Source organism: Calypte anna, chromosome Z (assembly GCF_003957555.1).
Source record: "Calypte anna isolate BGI_N300 chromosome Z, bCalAnn1_v1.p, whole genome shotgun sequence".
Classification (NCBI taxonomy): Eukaryota; Metazoa; Chordata; class Aves; order Apodiformes; family Trochilidae; genus Calypte; species Calypte anna.
The window spans coordinates 50425286-50440268 of NC_044274.1; the positions used below are offsets into that span (position 1 = coordinate 50425286).

The 14983-nt window shown below is 38.8% G+C and overlaps 1 protein-coding gene across 1 annotated transcript in view; it reads left to right on the forward strand.

Annotated features, from left to right (window-relative positions):
• Positions 1-14983, forward strand: part of PDE8B (phosphodiesterase 8B) — a 60917-nt gene that overhangs the window by 36926 nt on the left and 9008 nt on the right. Inside the window, exons 7-14 of the mRNA XM_030467367.1 lie at positions 2047-2125; positions 2612-2752; positions 4250-4338; positions 4956-5016; positions 9396-9447; positions 12353-12430; positions 13273-13349; positions 14178-14342. Coding sequence (XP_030323227.1) covers positions 2047-2125; positions 2612-2752; positions 4250-4338; positions 4956-5016; positions 9396-9447; positions 12353-12430; positions 13273-13349; positions 14178-14342 — 742 coding nt within the window. The remainder of the gene's footprint in view (positions 1-2046; positions 2126-2611; positions 2753-4249; positions 4339-4955; positions 5017-9395; positions 9448-12352; positions 12431-13272; positions 13350-14177; positions 14343-14983) is intronic.

The window sequence follows — 14983 nt, forward strand, 5'->3', positions numbered from 1 at the left end:
TGGAAGGAAACTGTTTCAGTCCCCAGCAGCATTTAATCTACAGTTCTTTCATCCACACTGTTTATGGAAACAGCAGTATACCACCCCCTTGTAAATCTGCTTGCTTTTGCTCTCTTGAATGTAGTTATATAAAGTGTAAGCCTACTTCCTTTTAATTTAGGTAAATAACAGCCTTATATAAAACATATTCTGTGTTATTAGGTATTTAGTATATTGATACTACACTATTACAGTATGTATGTGTGTCTATATCGACACATCACCTCTGAACAGAACTGTTTTGGGAACCTTCGGCAGCATCGCAAAATACTATGGGAAAAAAAGTGTGGTATTACGTTTGCTGCTGCCACTGCCAGATGCAGTCCCAGAATAGCTAAATAGTAGTTTAAAGAGTTCACTAGATGCAGGCCCAGGATAGTTAAATAGTTATGTCATGTAACAAGCACAAGTAAAGCTTGTAAGGATGAAAGAGCATTTTAAAAGCTTCTGAGCTTTCTGAAAATGCATGTTTATAATTTATAGAAGCTGGTGTCTTGCAATAGAGAATTTCTCCCAGCTTCTGCCTGAGTAGGTAGGTGTTCTAAATGAATTTGCCATTACTTACTAAGCAGGACGAGTGTTTGGTAGTGCCATTTGGTTATAATTTGGTTTTATCCATGTGGTTTAGGTTAGTGGGGAAAAAAGTGTTGCACTGTATGTATATCCCATTGGGTCTCTGATCTGTTTGCCATCTCAGTAGGTCTTCTATGGAGCTTTGTAAAAGCAAAAGGGAAGAGGATATTTTCAGGAGGTTAGTCAATGGAATTAAACCCAGGATATTTATGCTGTTCAGACAGCATATATTTCAGCGTATATTTCAGACAGAAATATTTGCACTAGTGAAATATGGTAAAAAAGTTGAATCCGCCCAAGAGAGCAGTATGGAAGGCCATGTTAGTGGTTAGAAATGTCTTTCCACAACAAGTGAAAAGACTCCCATGTGTGAGCTCCTTTTATTTTATGAGCTGAAATACTGCTGTCTTCTCCTGTAGACAACACTTTTTCCTACAGATCCTGGATTCATGCAGCTGCATTCTATGTCTGTGTGTATACTTCATTGTCTGTTCTGTTTGTTTTGTGTCACTTCTATGATGAGCAGAACTATCAATGTCCTGTATTTTTTAATTCTCAAATCCCGTTATGCATTCTGGGAGCAAGATGTTCCTTTTAGGTAAAAATTGTATGAAAGAATGGTTATTAATGGAGCATTTATGCTCCATGCAGAGAGAGGTACATGAAAGATAATTAGTTTGTGTTGGGTTCAAATGAAAGAGAAAGTACCAACACCTATCAAAGCAAGTGTGCTTGGATTGTTTCTTTTAGTATGCTCTCCCTGTGTATTTTTTTTCTTTATAATATTAGGAGCCCCTTTTTAATGTTAAACCCATCATGTGTAAATTAAAATTTAAGTAAATTAAATTTTGTAGGTAAGAAGGTAAGGCTTTTGTTTTCTTGCACTAGTTCAAGGATAGCTGTGGAAAAAAAGAGGGAAACGAAGATCATTTTGGCCTTTAAAAAAGATGAGGATGTATGGAAATAAAGTCACTGAGTTATTACTTGGAATCAGAGGAATCTATATTTTTCTAATGAGGACTTTGAGATGGCTCAATAGTGCCAATCCATTTGCTGTATTCAAAACTTTGTGTGTGTCTGCTGTGGTGATTTTTATGTTCTCTGTCTTTAATGATCACAAAAATTTCTATTCTGATGTATCAGCCATTTATATTTTTTACTGCTTATTAATAGTTCCTGCTGCCTAAAGCAGGTTTGAAGAAAGAAATACCAGTGCGGCAGTACCAACGAGCAGTTTTACAATATAATCTGCAGTAAAAACACATCTGAAGGCAGGTTTCCCCAGAAAAAAATTCATAATGGAGATAGTAACATGGTTTAGTCAAGACAAAATGCTAATTTGTGATTCATCTACCAATAAGTAAAATATTATGTGTTTATAGTGAGCAAAATGTCTTAGCAATAAAACTAATGTGAATCACCTACTCATTGCAGGGCTTGTAATGCAGTGTTTACAGCATTAGACCACTGCCAGGAAGCTGTTGAAATAACCAGTGAAGATCATGTCATTCAGGTAGGCGGAAAAAGTTTACTATATTATAGAACGTGGAGAGAAGAACCCCAGAGAGATCTCTGCTTAATAGTTTCTCTTCTATTTCAGTATTTTAGTTTTGCTGATCACTAGAAAAACTTGTAACATATTTCTTGATGCTGCACATTGACACGTACTGAATTCTTAAGGTCCTTTCTTCTTTATTTAAATGATGCTTTTCAGTACAGTAATATTGCTTATGGTAAAACCATCATGAATCTGTAGCAGAACTGGATAAATTGTACACTAGAGTTTTGTTCTTTTTTTGTGCCTTCTGATAACTGCTTACATATTGCCTTCTTTGTCCAGCTCTTTATTACATAGGATTTTTATATGAAAAACACTGAATTTTAGGGATGTGTGGCTATAGCATTAGAGACATAACTTGTAACACTTTGATAGTTATATGTAATTACCCTTTAAGTATCTTCTTTTTCATATTATCCTAATGTAATTTTATTTTGGCAGTATGTTAATCCAGCCTTTGAAGAGATGATGGGCTATCAGAAGGGAGAGCTTATTGGGAAAGAACTCACTGAACTACCAAAAAGCGATAAAAATCATGTGGATCTTTTGGATACTATAAACACATTCATTAAAAAAGGAAAGGTAAGCAAATAAAATAAATTAATGCAAAATTGCTTCATATTTCTATTCTTTTTTATGTTTGATGCTCTAAGTTTAGAAGCACAAGATATGGTATTATATGTGCACATATAATACTAGCATCCTGCTCCAGAAATGTCTTAGGAGCACAACAGCCCGTGCCTCAGATAAGTAACTACACGTTTCTTTAGTTTTGACTTCAGGATCTGACTGATTTACTCTACTAATCTGTTGGCTTTAGATCAACATAAAAGCATTTTCTGTGTTTCTCTTTTTCTTAAAGCCTATGGAGCTGAAACATTACAATGTGTCCCTCAGTCAGTATCTTTATCTTATCTTTATCTTTATCAAGTGGCTTTATCATTCAAACAAAAGGTGTAACTGTTCTGTCCTAACTGCAGAACCTTCACTGATGGCATGCTTTAAGCACCATTGGTATAACCAATTATGATCAAAATGTATCAGCAGCCAGTGTGGTTTGCTTTTCTAACTATAGTTAAAATATCCACATTGTTGTGGTGGTGACACACCATCCTCTGCTTCTTAAATTTTGAGGAGTTCTTGAACTTTTTGAGTGACTTCCAGCAACGATCTAAGGTTTGGAGGGCATTGTCTGGAGTTGTTTGCATGTTAACCTTGATTCACTAGCAGTACCTGCAGGCCACTCTTGTTTTGCTCCTCCTCATTTCTAATAGGCTGCCCAACCATTTTGCAGCTCCATCCTACTCTGCTGCCAAATAGTTCCCTCCTCAATATCTCTCTTCTTTGAGATGGTAATGAGAGAAGTCTTCTGCTTTATCTTCCTTTCTCTCTAATCCACCCTGGAGGATACCTTTCCTGTCTGCATCAGTGGACTGCTCAAGGATGGTGCATTTACAGCACTCAGTTAGCCTGCAGTCCTCTTGATGCTTTTCTGTTGCTGTGGGGTGGAGGGCAATTAGTGGCCAGTTGGAGGCATGGGCATTTGCATGGGAGAAAAGAATAAAAGATGTCGTTAACAAAATTTGTTTCCTCCTTTTGCTTGTATATCCATGGTCATGGGAAAACAGTCACAGATTCAGAAAAGCCTGTTGATTACCTGACATTAGTTGAAGGACATCCTTAGGGATCTAGGGCTTCTGAAATTTAGTGTACATATTGCTTGACAACTGACAGCTTCAAAGATGAATGGTGCTCAGCACAGAGTTTGGTTCTGCTGCTCCCAAGGGACTTATTATCCAGATGTGTTGCAGGCACCACTGCTTGGAGTGATGCCTAGCAAGAATGTTTGTAACCCCTCAAAGCAGATGAGTCCTGAAGTTCTTTGTAAAAATTGTATACTCTCTCAAAAGAGAAACATATTTAAACTGCCCTTGTATGATCAAATGCCTGTTTTTTTAAAAAATACAACCCAAAATAATATGTAGTTATTTACTAGATAAGGACTATGTAATAGTAATTAATATCTGATGCTAAGCTCTGTATTCTTAGATGCTGTCTCTGTTGTATGTGTTTGCATAGGAATGGCAAGGAGTTTACTATGCAAGAAGAAAATCAGGAGAAAGTATACAGCAGCATGTGAAGATAACACCTGTGATTGGCCAAGGAGGGTAACTAAACTGTCCAGAACATAACTGGTTTCTGTCTCTGCTTTCCCTGTCTGCAAGTTTGACATGAACCTCCATGTATTTAGTAGCAGGGTGATGATGTAACTGCTGACTTCAAGCAATGTGGAAAGCATAAGCAGTGTTGAGAAGATCATGTTCTTTGCTGACATTTGTCCATTTTGATGTCATCATGTGCTGGCTAAAAGTAGTTTTACTAGTACAGATACCTGCAAGCTGATGTGTGGGTTCATGATAGCATGCGTTTCTTGTTGAAGTTATTCTACACCTGGTCTGCTGGAAGAGCAGCAGCTGGGCTATTCCTTTACTTCTCTGTGTGCTTGTACCTATTTCCACCTTTGCAGTGTGGTATGGGCACAATGCCAGAACTTGCCCTCAGATGTGCAGGTGAATTCCTGCAGGAGCAACAGGATCAGGTGGCTTGGGACAAAAGCATAGCTGTAATGGTGAAGGAGTCCTTGATGCCAAGTCTTGTTTGGTGCTGGGTTTAGTATCTTGTTTCACAAGGGTGTGGAGACCTCTACTTCTGAAAATAGCAGTGTATCACTTCACTTTTTTCTTTACCATTTGATATGGTAACAAGTGATTATTTCTGTTGCTAGGAAAATAAGACACTTTGTGTCTCTCAAAAGGCTGCATTGTACCAATGAAAACAACAAACAGGTATTGTATTTGTTTAATGTAAAAATTTTCATTGTTTTTAGTAAACTGATGCTTTTTGGTTTAGAAATTGGTTATTTTCCAAGGGAATGTGATCTAGATTGTCAGTGATATTGTGATTGATTGCTGGAGCAAGCAAGAAAGTAAGAGCATTTGCATGGGCTATTGCCCTTTTATAGGACTGCTAGGTAGAGAAAGGCAGGCTGTAATTATCTGGAGTGTAGATGTGAGAGTTAACTCTGTGGAGCCACACAGACTATAGTCCCAAGGGAGTTCAGAGACTTTTTTCTAGAGCTGGTCTTACTATCCTATGTCTTAACAATGTCCCACAGACAACTATCACAAAGTCTGCCAATATGTGGGTCATGAATAAAGACCCTCACATTGCACGTGGTGTGGAGGGGTGCAATCCAAGCCATAACTCAAGTAAACCTGCAGCAGCAGCTGGCCCTGGTCTCAGCAGTCCGGGCACATACCCACCCAAGCACATTCTGCAACAAAGCTGGTGGCATGGGGAGCTGTGTGTTGTCATCAGATCCCAGTTCCCTTTCTCTGAAATTGTCTGAAGTGAATGATCATATCACATGCTTTGCCTCAGAAACTCTCTAGTAAAGAAGTTTGGACTGTTAGATAGCATAGGAGTAAAATCTCTCCTTAGGATGTGTTGCGTAGGGGTGAGATAGAAAGTGGGGAGCATAGGAAGCAACTGGCAACATTCTAAGCAGATGCTTGGGAAACATGATGTTTTTCCATGTTCTTTAGGAGAGGGGTTATGTATCTTGTCTTATGTAGAATTTCAGCATGTTTTTATCCGTGGTAGGGGTAAAGAACTTGTTTGTAAAAGATATCTAGAAAGTCACTACTATTTATAGTTGCCTTTACTTCAGTATAGCAATCATACTAAGTATTAATAGAGTATTAGAAAACTGCTCTTGGAAGAAGTTTGTAAGTGTTATTCTGGAAAATCTGATTGTTGAAAGTATCTCCCCTGAGCAAGGTGTTGTGAGGGAAGGTGGTAACAAGCCACGGGAGAAACCTGCACAACTTTTGGGAAAACTCTGGAGGCCTATCCCTGAAAAACAAATCTCAGAGTGTTTTAGACTGACCCTATCTTTGAACTAAAATGTGGGTTTTAGCATTAGCAATAAAGTGTCATCTACAGTAGTGTGATGTTTTGAAGTACTCAGGCTGCTGTGCAAGACAGTTTTATGATAGAAGCAGTGCCAAAGTTACAAGTATTTCTTTTTAATTCACTATTTAACCCTCATGGTTTTTATTGTTTCATTTATATCTGCTTTGATGCTGATTTGAAAGTGCGATACAATTTTATGTTTTTTTCTTTAATGTAAACACAGCTGAAAGACTGGTGTGGGGAAGTGTGCATGAAGTACAAGATAATCAGTACAAAACAATCACCAGCTTGTTGCCATCTGTACAAAGCAGCAGTTGGAATATAGATAAAATTCTCTCTCTTTTCTGTTTATAGTTGCTTGGTTAACTGGGTTGCCTAAGCTAGTAAGCTTAAGAAACAAATTTTAGCTAGGAACTTCTGTCCAAGGCCATGTTCGTACTCTGTTCTACAGGCACTGTGGGAAGGTAAAAAAACATAAAAATGTTTTTTAGTATTGGTGAACAGGTTGATGAACAGTTATTGGTAAATAAACCACTGTCATAGTGAACCATAGGTCCTGGAGGGCTTTTCACAGTTGGTGACTGCAGGGGTGGCCTTTGGAGGCTTCTCCACAGATGTGGAGTTCTACCAGGAAGGTTAAAGACAACAATTGAACAGCAAGCATGGTATGTGGAGATTTAAGGCCATTGAGGGGAAACAGAGGTGCATCCAACAGAATCAGGTAATTACTCTCTTTCGCTTTTGTGGCAGAAACATCTCCTATCTGTAGCAGAGCACCAGGTGCTCTCATGTGTGAAAAAGTTCGAATAGTGTCTTGGAATTTTTGAAGTTTGAATGTGGGGTTTTTTTTTTTTTTTTTTTTTTTTTTTTTTTTTTGAGGGTTTTTTTTGTTTTTTTTCATTTTAGATAGACAGTGATGGTAACATACAAGAATATCTAAATTTTAGTCAGATTATTTCTTTGTTATTTTTGTAGCAATACCAGTGTGGTGATATCAGTTCTGACCAATATTTAGACACTGCAATTTTTCTAAAATCCATGCCTAAATATTTGCAGCAGTAAGATTTTTCTCTGCCCTAAGAAAATACTAGGTTTTTTTTCAAGGCACAAATAATTTTTAATGGAATGATAAGAGGAAATAAAACAAATTGTTTATGTAGTTACAGAGCAATAGAAGTTGTAATGAGTCAGTTCTTTATACAAAGGTCTGATGTTTCACTGCATCAATGTAATTATAAATGGCTTGATCCCAGCACTAAGATACTAAATACAAACTTAAAAACATCCTTACATTATCATGCACCTTAAATGGGCTCTTTGGCATTTCTGGCAGCCTCTTTAGGAGATAACACAGTACTGTTAGAGATCTCTGTGTAGAAACCTTCATGCATTTGTGTGCCAGATTTATCACATACAAAAATTGAGCATGTTAGATTTATGCATGGAAAAAAATAAATCTGAGAGTATACTGAGTATCCTTGCAGTCAAGAAATGTGAATGCCACTTTTATGGGACTGTTGGCATGTACTGAAACCCAGGTAGTGATTAATGATGCCTTTCTCAATTTGAGACCTGGCAGGATAGTGTCCACTTTTTGCACATTCATAAATTTCTTGTTTCAGGAATATATCAGCCCAAGATTAACTGTTTAACTTCTATAATAACTTCCTTCATGTACCACTTTCAGGTCATGACTTCCTCAGTAAAGGACTTAAAGGACTGTGGCAATGTTTCCTGCCAATTGTGCAATAGGCAGAGATATACCCATGGGCTCTGAGAGACACTGCAGTGTGGGACTAGAACAGGCAGCTCAGATCCCTTGTCTCACTGTACCATATCTGATAATCTTCCTTAATCTTCCTCTGTTTGGATGAGGTTATTTCTTGGAGAGTTTCTGCATGATTACAAGAGAGGTGTTTAAGATTTTAAGATCAGTTTTCTGGAGAAGAAAAGTAATTCCTTACTGTCCTTTGAACAAGATTTATTTGGAGCATTAGTATGGGATTTCCTTCTCTATTATTTTATTGTTATTATTCATTACAGAAAGTCCTTTTGGAAATACGAAGTTTGTTCTTTTTTGCATTGTCACAAAGTCAGATGGATGGTGAGAGTGCTAAGTGTAGCCCCGCCCTACTCTCCTGGAGGGAGTGATAGATTGCACCCATGGATTTCATGATGGATTTAGTCAGAGGAGCCAGTAAGCCATAGTTTAGATGCCAGTCCTGGACTCTTCATTGTGATGTGTAATGAGTTAGATATAAGTGCAGCATTGAGCACTGAAGTTTATTCATGTGGAGTACAGGGTATGTATACCTTTTCTAGTGAACACAGTAAAAAAAGCAATGTATTCAACGTATTATTTTCAGTCCTTTTCAGTGTCTCTGTTAGCAATACCCAAATATGTCATGTGCTGATTTTAGAAGGAAGACTTAAGGATCTGAAAGTTCTGCTCAGTTTTCCTATTAACAACAAAATACTTCCTTGTAACCACATGATGAAGGAACAAGGTGAAGTGATTAGCCATGCGTTGTGCAGACTGTGCTTTTGTTTCTGAGCAGGATGGCAAAGCAGAGGAGCATTTAATCTCTTTTATTGTAGACCAAGTAATACACGTAAATTTTAAGATGACGGAAATATCCTATTCAAGTTCTAAGGAAGATTGAAATATTATCAGTGCAGTTTCAAAGCACTAAGAATTAAGATTTTCGTGTTTAACATTTTAATTCATGAGAATGATTAAAAACTGTTTGGAAATACAGAGACTTCTGATCCATGATACCTATTTCTACCCTCCAGTTGCTGAATAGGATTTTTTTTATAATTGGTTTTTTTTGAAGTCTGGTTTATCAGCACCCTGTGAAAGAATACATGCAAATTAACTCAGCTAGTACCAAGAAAATGTGTTTTGAATTACTGTATAGAGGGCAAAAAAAGAACACTTTAGGAATGTTCTGCCTGGAATATTTCAGGTTCATATGCAATTTGCACTAAAGGTTATCTAAAAATGAATGTAATTTCTCTTGAAGACACAGGCATTAAACAGGAGCTTAGTACCTAGACGTACTACTGTATCTGTGATTTGCTGCTTTACATACCTGTTTACTTAATTACACCTAAAAAATAACTGAACAGTGTTGAATAAGGACAGTGTTGTATGCATCCCTTTTTATATTTTTTTGTATATTTGTATATTTTATATATTTTTATATATTTTTCCTTACATATATATTTGCCCTTGACACATCTTCAGCTCTGCCAGAGTCACCATGATGAGAAGCACACAGAAGATGGTCCTCAGTCAGGTTAGAATACTATAATTTACCTTTATATACTCCTGGGCGAGAGGTCTTGGCCGGGTGCTTTGCTGGTATGAAACATTGTCTTTTCCCTCTGTGAAGTCACTGTTCAGAGCAGACAGATTCATAACCATCATAAGTAAATCCTCCTCCTATGCAGAGCCCTTGCCCTGCCTTCAAAGCTGGGATACATTCCTCTTTGTTGCATTAAAGCGTGGTCTCTAAGCCTGAAGCTGCTGTACATGGGCAGCCCTCCCTGTCCGGCATCACTGTGGAGCTGCACTGATTTGTCCCAGTAGACCTGCCCTGGTGTTTCCAAGTCCAGCACCTGTCAGCAGCCTTCTGGCCCCAGCACAGGGCTGAGGCAGTCATCTGTAGTGTCCAGGCTAGAGCTAGCCATGTCCAGTCAGTGCTGAGTTGTTGGAGCAAGCCTGCACAAGCCTTGCCCTGTGTCCTGGGCAGGTTTTTACTTGCAGGCAACACATTCAAGCTCTCAGTAACTTCTGCAGGTAGATTTTGACTAAAGGTGTGGAATATAAGGGGATAATTTTTCCTTAGATTCCATGTAATGTTTGGAATAATCATTTTCCTGGAAGAAAGGAGGCACGAAAGGCCAATTTTAAGCTTGATTCTGAGCCAGATGCAAGTCTGCTGTGTCTTAATCTGAGTAAACTTGTGCCCTGTTACCTTCAGGCCCTTAAGGCCCTTCCTGCTGTGAAACACTGGACAATGTTGCTGTGCAATGTCAGGCAGCTTCTGATTTTCACAGGGGAGAAAGATAAAACATATCAAGAGCATGGAAATTGACATGCCCTACATTTTCAAGTAGCATAAGAGTATGTGCAAGTATTGGAGAGCTTTGTGATGCCAAATAATAATGGGCATGAGGCAGAAGAGAGCATATGCAATTTGCTGCTCTCATTATCATTGCTGCCACCAGAACTGTTCCATCATACATTAAACTCTTTGCTTTTGTGTTCCTGTAATAAATACAGATTTTCTTTCACTGTTTTTCTCCTGCAAACAGGAGAAGGTGAGAACACCTGTGAATTAAGCTAAAGAACACTTGTTACTAGTGTATTAATCTGTTGGAGTGTTAGGCTTGCTCATTATTGTCACAGCTTTCAGCAGGACTGAGAAGCCACATCCCATGAAGTTGTGTTGGGGTCTGCAGTGCAGTGAGAGCAGGCAACCTTAAAGTCACATGTATGTGGCATGGGTTATCATTCCCTGCAGTCCCTGGTTGTGCTTCAAGAGGCAATTCCCAGAACCATGGGCATATACCAGTATGTGATCTGGGTAGAAAAATAATTCATTGTATATCCTGCTGTTTCAATAGTGTGATTTATAACATGTCTGGAGGGAGAGGCATTCTGCTGATCAGGTGAAGGAAAAAATTTTATTTAAATATTCAAATATTTTCAGCTGAAATTGTAGTGTGGCACAGAACAGCTCTTATGCACCTGTAACTCTGTAGGTGACAGTAGCAATGTTTCCAACTTGCTAGTTGGTATTTAATGTAAGGGAACGTGTCTTGTCTGCTAATGCCACTTGCAGCTACGTGTATATGTAAGTGTTTGCTCCCACTACAGTGCCTCACGTTAAACTTCTCCAAATGTTAATGCAGGAAAGGGCTTTGCAAGAGGGGTCCTATCAGCAAATAAATAAAATAACTTAAAAGGCATTAGTTATTCCCTGCTCTTAGCTGTCTATGAAGAGAAATGTTTTCAGTTTCTCCAGTCTCAATTACAACAAAATAAACAGACCCCAGCTGTTTTGTAAATCTGTAGTAAAGAAAAGAATTAGGACAGAAACTGTATTTCAGTCATGTTTAAGATGGTTATATTTCTAGTTATGGAGAATTATATACCATTTTTTAATTATTTTATTTTCCAAAGAGAAGGTGCAGGAGAATATAAATATTTTATTATATATATTATATTATTATTTTATAAATTATATTATAATTTATTATAAATATTTTAATATATTTTTGATTCTTGACATGGTGGTTATCTCCTTTTGAAATCTCGATGGGGTCTGATCTTCGAGTGGCATTTCAGACACTGGTAGGAGGTACTATAGAAACTTTTGCAAAGAGGTATGTAGATGCGTAGCTGCTTTTTACATGAGGGAGGGTGCACACTCGTACATTCTGGAAGAAAATGAAATTTCCCCTCCCCCCCTTCTTTTGGTTTGGGTTTTTTTGTTTTGTTTTTTTTTTTGGAGGCACTTTCCACTTTACAGGCATGTCATAAAGCTATTGTATTTGTCTGGATGTGATAATTTCTCTTGCTTTATCAAGTGGCACTTTCAAGAATGACACTTTGGTGTGTGATTATTTTTTCACAGCAACTGAACAGACTGCAATTCTCTCAGCATGCTGGATTTTCTTAAGCACAGGGAAGAAAAAATTACTGCAGTTAAAAGCAAAACCTGTCTGAATTGTGCTTGGACTGGAAAAGTGGGAACTAAGATGGGGCCTTACTTATTTGGATAAACTTCTAGGCAGTTAAACTCAAGACTTGTTCAGTAGTCAGTGGAGATCAAAGGGGACTTGCAGGAGGGATTTCACCCACCTGCCTGAAACATGTCTTCTAAAGCAGGATCTTTGGCAAAGATTACCTGAAAGACTGCTGCTTTTAGGTGACTGAAGTTAGGTGAAGTGACTCCCCTGTTTCATGAGGCACCATGACTTCTTTGTGAAACAGCTTTCCAGGTGACTTCAAGGAAGTTGCTGCAAACTGATAGAAACCAAGTACCTTGTTCTGATGAACAGAGATTACAATAGTTCCCCTTTTGTGTTACCATTAGAATCATTTAATTACACGTTCTGAATTTTAGATGAAGGATACTCTGTAGTGGTAGTGGTCTTGAGGTGTTTTTAAAGCTTTTTGTATTGCATTTTCAGAATCTCATTCCTTCATATGCAAGACCAGAAGAAAAGACTCAGCTGATGTTAAGTCGATAACATCTCAAAGTAGTGATGGTAAGAAAGTAACCCATCAAGAATAACATTACAAATGAAAACCAGAATTGTCCTAGGCAATACAAATGCAGAGTGAAAGAGGATCTGGATAGATTTGCAGCTGATTAAATAGAAATTACTCCAGTTTTTCACATTATTCTGATCTGCAAAACAGTGTCCCAGGATGAGCACCAGCATCATTATACAAGGTATGCAGCACACGGTGTGGCTGTGCCATGAGATGGGGGCAGCCTGCTAAAAGAGTGTGTGGTGAAGGGTGAGTTGCACCTCTCCTACAGAGCTGCAGTTTGCACTTCTGAACCAGTATTTTGGTTTCATTACTGTGGAACATGAAGTGATCTATTGCTGCTGATTGCTTGAGAGCAGTACTTCTGCTCTTTATCCAATTTGTGACTGATTGCTGGGCTGGGGAAGTGGTGGCAGAGATTTCTTTCTGCTCCAGGGTGTAGTTGAGAGAAGCACAGTTTGTGAAGAACAGGAATGGGTTTCACCGGTGCAGGTGCATCACTAAGATGAAGAATATACCTGCACATACTCTCACAGCAGGAGCAATGTTTGACAGAACCATTGCAAATAAAGGGAAAGTGACGGGTACTGGCCATGAAGTCCAGTCTAGCTCAAGTGTAGCTCCATGTCAGTGAAGCTGAAGTGACAGAGCAACAGAAAACCTGACACCAGAAGTGAGGTGCGGCTCCAAAGGAGGCAGACGACAGGGCGAGATATAATCAGTAAAGCAAGAACTTGCACAAGGGCACATGAGGCTGGATTCATCCTGCACTCTTTACATGCTGTCATCTGAGTTATATTCTGTGTCATGTAAGCAATGCTCTCTTTATTGGCAGCTCCAAGTTTACAGACTCGGCGGTACTCTTCTGTGGCAAGGATTCACTCAATGACAATAGAGGCTCCTATCACAAAGGTGACTCCTGACCACTGCCTTTTCCACAAACTCAGAATCTGGAGTTGCTCTCTTAGGGAAGTAAGAAGTTCATGGCAGGGGGTTCCTGCACTTTGTAATTAACATAATATAGATCTTAATTCTTTTTTCTTACCACCTCCTGCATCTCATCATCTCCTTCCTAATCCCTAGTCATAAGCAAGACTACTAAAAAGGAGGAAAGGCTGTCCTTGCTACATGCACTGCTTGTGGCAGAAAAGGGACCCTGCTCTGATGGGTGATGCAGGTGTAAGACAACATGTGCCATCTCTGGGGCTGCTGTTGTTGCTGCATTCCCAGACAGTGGCTGGGACTCAAGGTGGGGGGCAAATGATCTGTCCTCAGGCTTGTCCCTCAACCATGGCCCAGCTGTTGCTTCCCTCTGGCTTTCATTTTCACATTATGAAAACTAAGGCTTTTGCAACCAACATTAGAATATTTTAGTCATATCCAAGAATTTATCTGTTGCTTTTTTTTTCCTCAAGGGCCTGAATGATTGCTTCTAAACATCCCTGGCTATGCTGAAGGACAGGAACATGGCTAGTTTTTGGTCTGTCCATCTGCAACGATTTTAGATTTTCCCAGCCTTTCTTCTTTCACTTGTCAGTAGTCTGACAGTTTTAAATAGCAGATGGATACTAAGGAATCAGAGCGCAAATGTGCATTTTCAGAGTGGTACTTAAAGGGTTGAGGGGAATTACATGGCATTTGCTAAATAAGGAGTAATCACGCCAAGAACAAAGATTTTGTAAAAAGAAAAGAAAAAAAGTCATCCACTGTTCCTTGGCTACTGCCTTAATCTGCTTTCAGGTTATTAATATAATTAATGCTGCCCAGGAAAACAGCCCTATCACAGTAGCAGAGGCCTTGGACAGAGTTCTGGAAATCCTGCGGACAGCAGAACTTTACTCCCCTCAGCTTGGTGCCAAAGATGAAGATCCTCACACAAGTGATCTTGTTGGTGGTCTGATGACTGTGAGTAAAATTAGTAAAGTTGAAATTATTGCTGCTAGTGTTCTGCATCACCGTTTGGTACTCTGCTGTGCTAAAATTTTCACAAACAATGTGAAGGGAACTTGGAACTTATCACTATTGCACTGAACTATTTTGGCCTTTCTACTAAGAGTAGGCACCAAGATGTAGTGACATATGGACACTTCTGAGTCCATTGGGTGCTCTCATACTTATATATCAGTGAATGCACATAGGTAGTGAATACATAAGGTTGCCTCTATAAACTACATTATCCAATCTGATTTGTCTCAGGGGGTTACATTTTAGAAATCCTGGGAGCTTAGATGGGACTAAGGAGATTGCTCTATAGATGGTCCAGTGTAACAGTGAGGTTATTTCATTCAAGTTCTGACTTTGTTCCTCTAGCAGAAGCAACACTGTCCAACAGAAACCAGCCTCCTAGATTTCTTCATGCCTTACCTCTTGTTTTAACACTGAGACAGTCCTTGTCAAAGTAATATAAAGAATGCTAAAAAGAAATGATAGTGTTTAATTTGAATTATAAAACCTGCAGGTACCAATGAAAGGGCCAAGGAGGGCATATTGCCCTTGTACAGTTAATAATTATCTCCTTTCTGGAGCTGTCATGCTGCTGTTCTTTG